Raw genomic sequence first — 15,339 nt, 5'->3', positions numbered from 1 at the left:
TCTTGATTGAAGTTTAAGTGCTTTTATTAACAAGTTTCAGGGCAAATAATCAAACAATACGGTAGCTTCGGTTCGAGCAAAGCCCAAAATTGGATAGCTAGAGAAATAGTTTATCAAGATTGAATTTTACGCTACGAAGGCGTAAGTACCACAAGGTGTGAAGTGATCTCGTACTCTTTCACTTTTCATACAATAACAAGAACAATAAATTTAGTGTAGCCGTGAGATTTGGGGAGAATAAAGTGTACGTAGATTTATTCTTAATTTCCAATAGACCTTGTGACGAAAAAGAAGCAAATAGACCTTGTGAGGAAAAAGAAGCAGTAATAACAAATAGTAACAACAGGAAGATAGTAAGATAAATAAAGCGAAAGAAGATAATTCTTGAAATTGTATTATTTATACAAGATCTAACATATGATACATTATATATGTGGATTAAATTTACAGGATAAAGCACTTAAAATACAAAATAAACTTAATGCCATCTTTTTTTTAATATATAAAAAAACACACTACAAGAAAAAAAAAATTGGCAACAAAATTATTTTTGCTGCTATAAATTGATTATTGTTGCAAAAGTACTTTTGGCAATAATTTTTTTTTATTGCATAAACTTTTTCTAACTGTTGTTATTGCAACAATGTGCAATAACTTTTTTTTTTGTTGCCAAAAGTACTTTTTACAATAATAATCAATACTATGGCAATAAAATTAAACTCTTTCGCAACAAAAAAGTTCATTTGCCAATAATAAAAAAAAGTTGCCAAATATTAAATTTTTTGTTCGTGCCATTTCTATACTTTTTGTGTATTGTGCAAAAATTCAAAGTTAAACCTTGTATATCTCATTTTTAATGCAATCAACCGCTATTATCCAAAAACGGTATGTACTAAATAACTTAGCGATAATTTTCTTGCATTACAATCTTCTCATTATAATCTCTCCATGAATTTTGTACCTTATAGATGTTACAAATCATGGTTCACGTTTATATCTTTCTTGTGTTATAGCTAGCAAGTTTGAACTATGACTCCCACATAACTATTCCAAGGGGTTGATTAATTAGAGGCACAGCGTAACTTTAAATTATCTAAGAAAGTTATAACACTATTTTTTGTTACAAAAATATCATTAACTTTACGTAATAATTTCTTACTATTTTTTTTCTTGAAGACAATTCCCTGTTCCAAGTTAAGACTATATTGTTTTTCTTGTTCTTTTTAGAGGATCAATCATCATTGGAAATGTCTCTAGACCTATCTCTTGTTGACTACGACATGTGAAGTTCAAGACGGATAGACATGTGTTAGCTTTGCAGAGTTTCAACTTAAAGAGATAAGGTGTGAGGGCATATAATGATACAAAGACTCGTTATTTACAGTAAATGAATATTCGTCGGCAGATGTCCAAAAATGGATAACCAAATTAAGCAAGAAGAAACTCCATTAATGATAGCACATTATGGGTCTCCATAAAGTGCATACTCACCCAGACAAGAAAACATTTCCTTCACCAAACACAAATCATAAAGGTTTATGCATGTTAAAATATAGTGAGACTTTTCTATAATTATCATTTTGTATAATAATATTTAAATATAACGATCAATTTTTTGTTGGAATGATTTCGTATTATGTTATTTTATATGTTCTCTATAATAACACTTTGTTATAGCAAAAAACGATGTTATTATGGAGATGTTAGCTGTATAGCTCCCTTCATTTCAATTTGTGTAAGATAATTTGATTCGACATGAAACATAAAAATATTATTTTTGTAATTTGTAATCTTAAATAGGTAGTACTAATATTTATAATATCACGCAAATTGGAACCGCGAAGAAGTATAAAATGAAGCTCGTCTAATTTTGTTAGACTTGAGGTCAAGCATGTGAGGGCTTACATAAGCATTACCTAAACTAGAACCTAATCTAAAAGATTGTTCATTTCAATGTCAATCTCTTAGATGTGCCTTCCCATTAATGCTAATGAAGCATTATTTTTATTCAATCACACCAAGATACTGACATGACACTCTCCAAGACGGCACCTTTACTTTAGTTTTGATTAATTAATTTATGGTCAGAAACTCAGAGTCTATGTATACTTTCTTGCCATATTATATTGAAGAGTGAATGTACTTTCAAATAGTTTATATAGTTACTCTTAAGAAACTAAAAAGGCAAATCATTTTAAAATGAAAACAGACAGGTGGAGGGGGAGAAAAATTAAACCAAACCCCCTACAAAGATCACAGTTTGATATATGCTATGGAGATTAATCTAAGACTTTAATTTTCATGTTTTTATTGATTCTAATTAGTTTGAGTATAAATAATAATCCACTAGAGATGAAAGTTTTTATAAATATACAGATAAAATACTTGGATACACAAATGATAAACAAAATAAGTTAGTATAATTAAGTTTTGAAATTAAAATAATTAATATACACTCAAAAGAGCTCTTGTATATATTCCAATTTCTCAAAACATATAGGAAGATCCAAATTTTTTGATTTCTTTTGGCACCTCAAACCTATACTATTATGAGTTATATGACAATTAATCAACAATTTTTATTTTCTAAATTATATTTCCGACCAAAATAATCTTTTGGTGATTTTAGCCATCTGGTACATCCTAATAGGTCATGCAGCCAATAATTATCTTAATGCTCCAATTAGAAGGAGGCATGTAGAAAGACGTAGAATTAGGGCAACTAGACTTCATTTTGTGAAATTGGCTAAGCTTCAACTCAAACACTATTGTCAAGAGATGATAAAGGGAACAAACCCTTAATTCGATTGAAATTAATTAACAATATAAACTGATGAAGATTATACACAATTAAGAGTATGACCTATTGGTCAATGAAGTGAGAAGATATATTTAAGCTAGGTTCAAATTTCAACGGATGCAAAATTGTAAGTGATTTATTTCTATCTGCCTAAACTTTGATGCATATATAGAGTTATTCGGTCCCTGTGTGTGATTTATGATCACCTGATGATATAATTAAGATGCGCATAAGCTAACCCAAATACCATCATTAAAAAAAAAAAAAAGAGAGAGAATGTTATACAAGTATCAACATCAAATTTCAACATTGAAGACTATAATTGGAACTCATATCCTTTTCTTTTAGTTTACTTTGTCTTTTTGTGACTATCCTCATGGCTAAAAATGGTAAAAAAAGAAGAAGAAGAAAAGAAGAAAGAGAAGAGTTTGAACTTTTATGGACAATGATTTAATTGTTAACAAAGGACAAAACTTGAGCTATATGGGTTTGTGGATTTCTTTGTGCCATGTTATCAATTTGAAGCACTAATTAAGACCATTTTGAGACCGATGGAGGATGAATACATATACTTACACGTGTCACTCATTATTTCTCTAAGAACCAAAGCACCTGTTTTTTGTTAAGTCCATCAATCGTTCTCATTGATTTCCCAAGTGCGAGGAAGGAAGAAGCATCCTATATGTAATTGTCACTTTTATAAAAACAGAGTCCCAAAAGTTCAGTTTACTTCTGCACCATGACGATGTATTAAGTGACAAAATGTTAGTTAATAGTTACATATCTACACGAGACCGGATAAGAAAGGATATACCTCATCATATTTTTGCTTCACACACTGCTAAAAATATTGATAATTCGAAACCGAGAAAACAAGAAAGGTTTGAAGCGTGAGATCGACCTTTACTAATTAAAGAGATATTGCTTGTATATTGTTTGGTGAAATACAGGCAAGCCCCTCCTAGATACAATAAAGTCATCATATACTTGAAGATTTTTCTTAATCATTTTATAAAAGAAGGCCTAATCTAGGAAAAGATTATTCTGAATAGCTCTTTGGGGTTAATTTATAGATTGCGTCGGGTTTTTAAATCTATAAACCAAACCAAATCAACAAAATGGTTACCTCGGGTTTTCTCGATTTTTTCGGATTGCTCGGGTTTTTCGGGTTTTTTCCGGTAAAAGTCTTCATACAAAACATATAACTTATACTTCAAATATTTCTTTTCTACGGAATATATTTATAAAATCGGAATGAGAGATGACATTGTACTAAAATATCCAACGAAAAAAATTAATGAAATTGCATAAAATAAAATTATCATAATCTAAAAGTACTAAGTCATGCTATAATAAATACAACTAATTTATAAGGCATGTAAAAAATGATCATAATCTAAAAGTACTAAGTCATGCTAAAATAAGTACGGCTCAAGTATTAATTACATGACTAACTATGGAACAAAAAAATAAAATTAAGTTATGCAACTTTCTAAACTAATATAAAATAAGATTTGGTGTTACTTTTGTTAGCATTAGTATTGATTTGATTTTTTGTTGAGTTTTATTTGAGTTACTAATATCACTATAAAACTTATTAAGCCATTTAAAAGTCTAATTCCAACTAGTGATGAGTTCATAAATTACATTATAACTAAAATTTATGTATAAAATGTGTTTGAAATTTTATAAATGTAATGTCGGGTTGGTTTGAGTTAAAACCAAAACCAAAAGTTGTCTCTCTCTCCAGTCGGGTTTTTTTTTTCGGTTTGGTTCGGATTATCTCTATTGACTTGTTAGCTCTTATTTTATGATCGGAATAGAGTGGCCGGTGAAAGGCTTCTTCTTCTTCCACGACGATTCAAACAAAATGGAACTAAATACCAATAATGATAATTCATATAGTGAGAGTTCATAAAAGAAATCGTTTGTCTCAATAAAGTTGTCTCCTCTCTCCATATATCATATGTATAACAATATACCAATAATGAAATCATATAGAGATACTGTTTGTTCAGAATTGATATATCATATGGCGAGGATCCACCTAAAAAAAACCTTATTCATGCTCTGCGTAGCAACTTGATCGGTCAATATTATAAGTCTATGCTAAATTTTGTGATCTATTTTCACTGGCCCTTTAACCTCCTCTTAAAAACTTGAAAAAGCTTTTAATACACAAAGCCTTCAAACTCATTTCGTCTTTTGCGGTAGACACACCCACTTTATACATGTATTACAAATAGGGGTGGGCGTTCGGGCTATCGTCAGTGGATATGAAATTTTTGGTTTGGATATTCAGTTTTCAGATTAAAGAAATTATAATCCAAATCCAATCCAAATAAGTTCGGATTGGATTGGATATTTTAAGTTCGGTTTCGGAGTATTCGGTTTGGATATTTAGGATTTGACTCTTGAGACTTAAGGCAAACTTATTAGGAACGAAATTCATGTGTTAGTTCCACAGAGGTAAATCTAAATCTTAATTGCTTAGTAAAAAAAGCCTTCCAGTTCAAGTTAGGATTAACAAATCCAAGTCATGTCCAACATAATAAATCCATACTAAATAAAAGCATTATGGAAAAGTGGAAATGAACAAAATAAAATCTAAGTAGTCATCTGGAAAAATAATAAAGAACATTGCCTTGGGTGACACTGATGTGAGACTTTTGAGACTTGAGAAATAAGAAAACCTTATATTATATTTAATTTAGTAGAGAATTGTATATTGGATTTAATATTTTAATGGGTAGGGTCTTACGTACTAATCTATTAGACCTTTAGAAACTAGACTTATTAGTACATATGATATAGGTAGGTTTAGATAAAAGGTATAAAAATTTCGGATTTTCGGATATCTAAAATCCATAGTACTAAATTCATATCCAATCTGAAACCCATAAATTTCAAAAATAAAATTTGAAATCCAATCCATAATCCAAACCAAATATTTAAAACGTTCGGATTTCAATTTGGATTTCGAGTTGGCCCAAACTATGCCCACCCCTAATTACAAACTATCTAACATATATTTTGTGGCTAATTTAGGATCTTCACAAAGTAGGTTTGAATTTTGAAATTAAAAAAAGTAAACACACGGAAAAACGAATTTCATAGTAATATTAGGTCGGAAATATAACTTTATTTTCTCTAATGCATGTCATCCCTCATTAATGGTGGCAAACATGGGTGCAACCTATTTCACGCGTAGATAGGAAAAAAATGCCCCGACCAATCACAGAAATTTTAGCTACTAATCTCACTGGTAGATCGTAATCGGAAAAGGAAAAAAAGAAGAAGGTAGAGTGCAAATTGCAAAAGAAAAAAGAAAAGTAAGAAGAGATTAGCTGGATAAATTGTAAAACATAAAAGCATAGGGTTCAAATAAATGAACCATATTATAATAAGAGTGCAAATAGCAATACGATTGATATGGGATTTGACCTGAACGGCGTCTGTTTCTTCTCATGTCAAACCAAGAAAAGAAGAAAAAAAATAACAATATTTCTAATCACTCAATTTATGTAATATCCTCTCTAGAGTAATCTGAATATGATGAAGCCATTTGTCAAAACCCTACCCAAAAGTACTTGCCGTAAAAGGGTCAAATTGCTTATACTATTTTTTTTCTTTTTCAATTTATCAAAACTCTATAAAAAATTGTTTCTAGTCAACACCTTTTGCCATTATTATAGCTACATTCAAAGCACGCTAAAAACAGAAGATCTATTTCCATATTGTTGTTTCAAGAGTAGATATCACATAGCTTGCCTCTTATAGCGCCAAGTGTAATAATTTCCTTTTCAAGGGAACTATTTGCGTTGTCACAAGTCCTTGGATTTATGCTGCTTTCTTTGGGATCGAACAACTGACTCTGTATAGGGTTTGTTTTTATACACGAATAATTTGACATGTATCTCTACACTATCAAATTATTTAAGGTTAATTGTAGATAATTGTCTATATTAAATCCCTTCTAGTCTAGAAATTAATATGTGAGGACAGAGTTAAGTTACGCAAACTAAAATGACATAAGTGATTAATAAACAAAAATATCTTTAAACTTTAGTGCTCAACTGCCTAGGAAATATCACAAGCACAAGAGCTACGTGTCTGAATTCAACATGCCTTACTAGCACCGGCAAGAATAGTGGTCACTCATGGAACGACAAATTGTTATCATGCTTCCTTCATTCACCACTAGTTTAATTCTTAATTTGTGAATTGATAATGTCAAATTAATACAAGCACCAAGGTGCAAACTTTAAAGGAGGCAAAAGGTCATCTAAGGAGCATACAACGAGTATCTAGAATGACTTTATTTATTTACTTTTATAATTCTACTTTCTACTTTCTAGTTTCTACTATAAATAAATGGTGATAAGCAAGCAGCAGGTCAACAGGCTTGCTTTGGCAATTGAGGGCATTCTGGTCATTTTACTTTTATTTTTGCGCATTGTTGGTTTGTTCTGTTGGCTCATATCACTACACCAAAAAAGGCTTTTAGTGGCAATATATTTTTCTTTATTTACAAGCAATTGGTTAATGCCATTAGATCCAAGGTCGATAAAGCCTTTAGCCACATTTATTGTTAGGGTTGAAGTTTGATATTGCCGGTAATAATTGATTCTAGAATATAATTAGCCGCTAAAAACATATTTTGTTGTAATGTATTGTTATGTAGAGACAACTTTGCCCTTTAGAGGACCCATGTTTTGTGCTTGTGTCACTGATGTGGTGGCCCACTGAATTTTCAAGTTTGACACGTATGACAGACGTAACACATGTGCTCCTCGCTCCACTTTGAGCCATTAGGCCCATCACCGAAAGGTTTAAAAAAGTACTGCCTGTTTTACTTAGATTTGAACTTGGGAACTTTATGTTAACATAAAAATGATCGGTGTATCAAATGCCAAAATCTGATTAAAAAGGTAAGTATGTGTTTTACTTAGTTTTACTAAAACAGATAACAATTTTATTAGTGTATATTATTTTTCTTTGAGCCTAGTCATTTTGATTTTTTTGCAGAATATAAATAAGGGACTCTTTTTGAAATCAAACATATATTATCACATAAAATAAAATAAAGAAAGTGATAAATGTGTTACGTTCATTTATTTTTGCTTGAACTTTAGACAAAAAGCATGTATGCATTAGTTTGAAGTGAGTAAAAGTGTAAAAAAAATTAAAAATTGAGTATAAATTAAATAATAGTGTCAAAAGAAAATATGTGAATAGTATTAAATGTAGTGAATTTGATATAAATAACCGTCCACTAAAACAATAGCCAGCAAATGTATATTCTTTGTATATTAATGTTTGATATACATAAAACATACATCTTTGATACAAAATAGTGTATATTTTTTATGTATTTAACTGGCGAATATAATTATTTTTAGCCTACTCCTCAAATGTGTAACATTCCGTTAAATGTAATGCTACTATACGCGCACACTACGACCATTTTTATATATATTTGCTAAATGCTACTTCCTTCTAACAAAGGTAAGCCGTTTGAAGAAATTGCTTAGTATTTTATTTGTCTTTATTTGATTTACACACTAATCTGTTTTTATTTACTTCATTAACCACCACATTCTTGAATGTGGTATGAAATGACTCTATTCCTTGTAAATAACATTTCTTTATGGTTTCATTAGGGGTCACGAGATAATCGTAGTGCAAAACATGTTCTTGTATGGTAACAATAGATAATTATATATTTTAATTTTCGCTACATTCATAAAAAATACTATACCATTTTCGTACCAAATTAATTCTATATCATGGTTCGGTATTTTAGGTACGGTAAATCGGTACCTTAATTGCTCCAAAATCTTGAATAATTGTGAGAAGATTTCCAAATCTTGACGGGACTTGAAAACCTTAGATTAGGAACAATGACATATATGGATTCATATCGTGGAAATAAAAGAATTATAAAGTTATACGGTCCATATAATATGACTTTCGCTGGAGCTTAAGTAAACGTATACGGTCCGTATCAATTATTATGGGCCGTACTAAACATCCTTACATATGTAAAATATTCAAAAGAAAGTACAAAAGAAGTTTTCCCAAATCCTAATCAATTCGTAAATCAATTAACAAAAAAGACATTTAAATCAAAATAGAGTAATTAAAGTTCCAACATTTAAACAATTAGTTTTCTAGTAATACTAATTTAGATATTTGTTCGTATTATAATACTAAGATATATAAATTGTATATGTAATTATATACTATACGGTATGGTATTCGTTCGAGATTTCGATATTTTCTTTATGTACTAAAATACACATGTAAAAATATTCAAAAGAATACCAACATTTTTTAAAAAGCATTTAAATAATATCAAATACTAGTTTAATATTTGTTCGTATTATAATACTAAGATATATATAAATTAATTTTCGATTTCGATATGGTAATACCGCAATATAAAAAATTTCGATTTCGATATGATAATCGGCATTTACCATACCATACCCACCCCTAATTTCCACCATAGTTTCTTAGATGAGCACCAAGGGCACAGTTTTGGGACCCCAGTACGAAATCATAGTTATCAATAGCATCCATAATAATAATAATAAAAAATTCATGATCAACTGACCTTAAATTTCTAATGATTTGACTTTGTTGCAAAAATCAGCAACCAATCAAACAAGGACACAATCCGGTAAGTCGGTTACTCGTAGTACTTTTGTCTTTATAATAAAGATAAAGAGTCATCTCAGAATCATGTGTATTGTCATAGCAGATATTTCAGAAGATTTCCAATTTGTTGCATTGTGGACCTCAGGTCCCATATGGATGTTAATAATGCTTGATATCTCCAGGACGGTAGTGAACAGCATAACATGCAGTATATTAATGCGGGACTATCATTTTCAGCAGGAAGTCGCAGCAGGTTATCTTATCTTGATTCCAGTTATAGAACTCTAGTTATGGAAAAACAAATAGGGTCCTCTTAAACCAGAAATGCTATATGCGTTTCGGACTGCAATTTACTTAGTATAGGTAAATTCTCTCTGTTGAAACTCGAATATGCCAATTAACTGCAACACTTTAATACAACAATAATGTCTCAATAAGGAAAAGAAGGTATCTCCAACTGCAAAACCAAACCGAAAGATTCAACGGAAGAGAACCGGGATGGGAGAAAAAGAATGAACTCAGATTAGAGAAAAGGACAAAAAACTGAAGGCAGGAAAGGAAGCTTTTACTTCACACTTGTGAAATGCTAAAATGCTTCTTTTACAACAGTATGAGACCTGACCATCTAGGCAAAATTACACTAACTTGAATTCCTTTTGATCAGTACTCTGACTCGAATTCTACAGTGTGGATTTTTAAATAAAGTAAATGGAAGGGCAATTCTACAGTGAGTAGATTCCAGTAAGCTTCCAATAAACGCGAACTTATATCTCAGCCTTCAAATCTTTGAGTGACACTTCAGCATAAATGACATGTGCTCTGTAATAGTAAAAGAATTTTCTTTGCATGTAACTCAGGGTAGCTCCAGTTCAAAATGATACATTCAGTCATTACGCCTCCGCCTCCGGAAATGCCTGAGAATAAAGCTGTCAGCGTAGAGTGGATAGTTTTTTCTAATTAAACCCTTTATGCATTTCCAGTATGAAAAGTCCACTGATTCACCATCCTTGCGAACAATAAATAAACATCTGGAGTTTTCAAAATCTGGATGGTACCCTACCTGTCAAACAAAACCAAGTGATATACAATGTTAAGAAATTTGCAAAAGAGAATCGTTCCACGCACCCCACATGCATATGTAAAGTCGTAGAAACCTAAAAGTACAACACTTGCTGCATATAGCACATAAAACAATCCAAAACTATTTTCTCAAGTAACACGAGTCTATTAGCTACTTATCCTAAGACAAAGAGATTACAAGTTACTGAAATATGCTGAAATAGGGAACTCCCACTTACTGGATGATAGAAAAACCCTTTGGGAGGAAGTGCGGTGGGCATCCTAGGTAAATGAATAACCACAGGATGTCAAAAAACCAAATGAGTTGTTCACATCTTTTTTTCTTTTTATGACCAAGAAATCCATCTTGGCCAACTCTTAGGACCAACCACAGCCTTTGAAACTCGGGGATAATGGGTTCACCTCTTTACTCATCGCCACTTATTTATATTCCTTTATTCACTTATTTTTTAGAAAGTGTTTACTTGTGTATGCAAAACCGTGAAGATGTACTCCAACTTAAAAAATTTCATCGCACTACCAACTGTTTAATAGATCCATTAAGTACATTGTAAATCCCTAAAGCTAAAATCTTGTTTTCCATAACTGAAAAACGATCTATTGTCCTGAACCTATGTTTCAATCGTCTCAATTCCCTCGCTGTGTTGTCCTTGGTCTTTTTCAAGTATGACTTGCCCTTTTGGCCACTTCCCTCTGCCCAACTTTCCTCAACAACATACCCAATTGAATCCCACAATGTGGGGTTTGGGGAGGGTAAAGTGTACGCAGACCTTACCCCCACCTTGCATTTATAATGACTTTGCCTTCTCTTATTGTGTCACGAAGTTTTTCCCAAGAATTTCCTATATTCCCTCGTTTATTACACTCTAAATCTGATTCATTATTTTTCAGCTTCAATGATAGGCTTAAATATCTCGTCATTCATCGGCGGAATAATTCACAAACCATTGGTCCAAATAAATTCCCATCAATATCCATTACCCCATATCGTGCTCATTTGACACATACATTGTAGTTGCTTCACATGTTTCTGTCTTCCATGGACTACTGAGTTGTGCAATCTCCCTATCTCATTGAACACCCTTCACCATGATCCTTGTTGCTCGGACTCTCCTGAAATGCTATCGCACCCGTGTCAGATCCTTCAAAAATGCACTACTTTTGAAGGATCGGACACGTACCCCTCGACATTTTTGAAGAGTCCGAGCAACATAGCCATGATCAATTACATTGGATTTCTCTAGATTATTACACCATTCTTTTTGAAACTGATTTCTCTAGATTATTACACCATTCAGACTCAGCAATTTCCCCATTCTGTTTACTTACCTCAGTTTTACTGTCTGTTGTTCCATTTTCCCTCGGAGGCATCTTCCCTTTATGCACCATCAAAGCTTTTCACTAGCACCCCTTCCCATAAGTGGTTGAGGCAAATCGACTATGGCTTGGATTTGGTTCTGTTTCAACCCCAAAAACAGGATAAATATCCACTCCTAGCAGTGGATTTAATTTTCCTGCTATTTTTGCTACCTTCTGATACCACCCTTGGCAGCATATTCTGCATGATATCTATAGCAACATGTTTCTCTCCTGGTCCCACTAAACTTCAAAATCATAAAATAGAGTAAGGTAATAGTCCTAAAAGGCATTTTAGTAGAGCTCAATCATCTTTTGATAAAAAAAATCGCAGTGTTGACCTTCCATGAACCTAAAACAAGCTACAACATCCAACAAATGAGAAAGAGCTCAAGAAACAAATGAAGCTCCCGGCTTACAGATTAACAAGTTTCAGTTGGTAATTGCGTTGTGTGTTATACATCACACAGTAGGTGCGGCCCAGAGGGCAAGATATAATGTTTGCAATATAACCTGAAATAGTTGGTATTACCTATATTAAGAATGCATGTCATACAGCATACTTGAATTTCAACACGAGCCAAGTATTGGAGAGTATACGCACACTAAAGATCTTTAGCCGTACTGACATTAGAAAGTAAACCAAAAAAAGAGATCCTAAAAGTGAACAGAGAAAGATGCGACGTGACATAACAATGCAGGCAGATCTGTAAATGAAGCAACGAGGAGGGATGGCATACAGTAATGTAATCAACTCCAGGGCCAATCTTCTTTTCGCATTCCGGATGATATGGAAGCAACCTTTGTAGAATAGTTCTCTGATGTTCAGGACTTAACCTATCGCCAACTGCATATCTGCAAATTGTAGATTGAACAAATGAAATGATATCAATGTTTTTCTCCTTTTTTTTTTTTTTGGAGGGGGGTGGGGGTGGGGGGGGGGTGGGTGGGATGAGGATTGTAGGAATAATTAAACATTTTTTATCAAGCAAGAATAGTAAACATATAGAATCTGGATGTTCAAAATTATGGATACCTCTCAGAGAGAGGTTGATAACTATCTTAGCCTGCCAACAACTCCATTGAAAGAAAAGGATGATGGGATGAAAACAGATTGACGACCAACTTAACCTTAGAAAGGTTAACCATAACCCAATACCCAAAGACTTTTTTAGTTTCTGCAAACAATGTGGTGACTCGATTGAGCAGTTAAAATGCTCACTTCATCCATGACACTAGTCATCAACCAGATGTTAAGGACCACCAAATGCTTTCGCGCTGTGAGGAATTGGAGTTTATAACTCATAAGGGAATAAACTGCCTAAGTTTCTGGTCTCTAGATAAGGTATTCTGCTCCGATTTGCCCACATCTATTGCTATGAGAAAGTAGTGGCTTTCCACTGAGAACCAGATAAATTTCTATAGTTTCCAAACAAAGTGGACACCAAATTAACAACTTGACCTGCAGATATTGTAAACTGATTGAACATAGTTCATTCCATGTAAAAGTTTACTGTTTACCTTCAAACCTATAAGAAAAGATTCGACGGACTCAGGAATTGCTGAAGCAGAAGATATAAAAATTTCACTAGGTAGGTGCAAACTCCAAACAGAAAAATCTCCCTCTGCTTGGAGCAGCTTAACATTGTCAAACTTTAGTCTACGAGGGGTCTAATGCTGCATTTCCTCGGAGCATATGGTAATGGTTTTAACAACAACAACATACCCAATATAATCCCACAAGTAGGGTTTGGGGATGTATGCAGACCTAACCCCTACCTTTATGGTACTAGTTATGAGCATCAAAAATTCAAGACAAACTTTTTTTTATTATCCTTTCATTACCCTTTCCTATTGAATAAACAACAACTACGTCAGGCAGGGAGGAGGCACCTATGAACAAAGATTGAGCAGTCAAAGTTCTTTTTCATTTATTAGGGGGAAAAAAAAAAAAAAAAAAGTTATTCCAGAATGGGTGGGAGCATGAAGCGGCAAAAGAAAGTCTCTATCTAATATACATTGAAAATTCACATATATCCAATTTTCACGATAAATGCACAGATACAAATTATATACTTTACAACTACAACAACAATCCAGTATGATCCCACAAGTGGATAAAGTGAACGCAAACCGACCTTACCCATACCTTGAGAAGGTATAGAGGCTGTTTTCGAAAGACCGTCGGCAGTAAGTAGTAGCAACAAGCATAAACAACATCAAGATAACAAAACGAGGCTAAAGAAACAATAACAACAAGTAGTAATAGAAATGAATAAAGTAGAGGGAACATACTTTCCAGAATGAAGAATCATTCTAACAAAGCCAACAAGGGGGACAGTATCCTCTAATATCTGATCTTCCCAATCAACCCAACCCTCTCCACTCTTCTTCGCCACCTCATCATCCTCCTCCTCCTCACCAACTGATGACGTCACTGGCTTACGCAACAACTCGGCGTTATCGCTGTGAATCCCACCGCTCTCTGAACCGGTCTTCAAAGCCGCGCAATGGCACAGCCGGGAAAAGGATAGAGAAGAAGGGGAGACTAATAGCTGATGAGATATACGGTTAGGGTTAGGGTTCGTTCTGTGTAGGAACTGAAAATTTGAAGTGCAAATTGAAGCCATTTTTTTGCTGTGAAATTTTGGAAATTGGAGTTTATTGTTTTACTTGCACTTATTCAACATTTTAGATGAGGGATAGAGTACTCAATAATCTTCAGAAAAATTGGTCTGCTGGCAAACTAGTGTGCAGTGCTTCAAAACTCACTGCTGCTTTACCATTTGGCGGAAGAAGAAGAAGAAGATAAGTGTTAAACAAAGAATAGCTGACCGCTTTATTGGGCGGGTTTGGATTTTGGATATTCGGATACCGGGTCCTGGATTCGGCTGGGTCTTGTGATATTTACTTTGTTTTAAAAAAAAAAAAAAATTGTCTTCTTAATTATCAATCAAGTACATCAGAAATATCATACATAAAAACAGTCGCCTTAGACTAAAGCTTAAGCAGCTTGATTCACTTATATTTTAACTAGTCTAATTGAAATTCTTCAGTCTTACAATCATAAACAAGAGACTCAAAATAAGAATTATTTGAAATGTTATCCTTTGAGAACTTGATAAACTAGTTGATTATCTGTCTCAATCACCATAGGACTATTAGCAAAGCCATTCTTCAACCAACCGATAGCTTTCTGAACGCTCATAATCTCTGCAACTAATGGGTTAAGTATTTTATTTAAAACTCTTGCTTGCCCAATTAACAATGAAATCGTTTGTGTATCAGACAATCTCCTACTCCCGCTGCATGCCTACAAGATACATGTTACATTTAATTCATTCTCATTCGATATTTGCCATTTAGTAACCTGATTTTTAGTGGATGAAACACTCTCTGATGATAACATCCTTGCCATTGGAAATTCTTTACAAAGTGTT

General features: G+C 33.0%; 1 protein-coding gene across 1 annotated transcript; it reads right to left on the bottom strand.

Annotated features, from left to right (window-relative positions):
- Window positions 1-10,007: 10,007 nt before the first annotated feature.
- On the bottom strand, window positions 10,008-14,764 carry LOC132033385 (protein DCL, chloroplastic). Its single transcript, XM_059423348.1, has 3 exons — window positions 14,195-14,764; window positions 12,640-12,754; window positions 10,008-10,523 (listed from the first exon to the last, which is right to left on the bottom strand). The coding sequence occupies exons 1-3, from the start codon at window positions 14,527-14,529 to the stop codon at window positions 10,347-10,349; spliced, it is 627 nt and encodes a 208-aa protein (XP_059279331.1). The 5' UTR covers window positions 14,530-14,764; the 3' UTR covers window positions 10,008-10,346.
- Between the last annotated feature and the right edge of the window lie 575 nt (window positions 14,765-15,339).

Source organism: Lycium ferocissimum, chromosome 10 (genome assembly GCF_029784015.1).
Source record: "Lycium ferocissimum isolate CSIRO_LF1 chromosome 10, AGI_CSIRO_Lferr_CH_V1, whole genome shotgun sequence".
In the NCBI taxonomy this organism is placed as follows: Eukaryota; Viridiplantae; Streptophyta; class Magnoliopsida; order Solanales; family Solanaceae; genus Lycium; species Lycium ferocissimum.
Note: the sequence above shows the minus strand (reverse complement) of the source record. Positions and strands in the feature narration are given on the sequence as shown.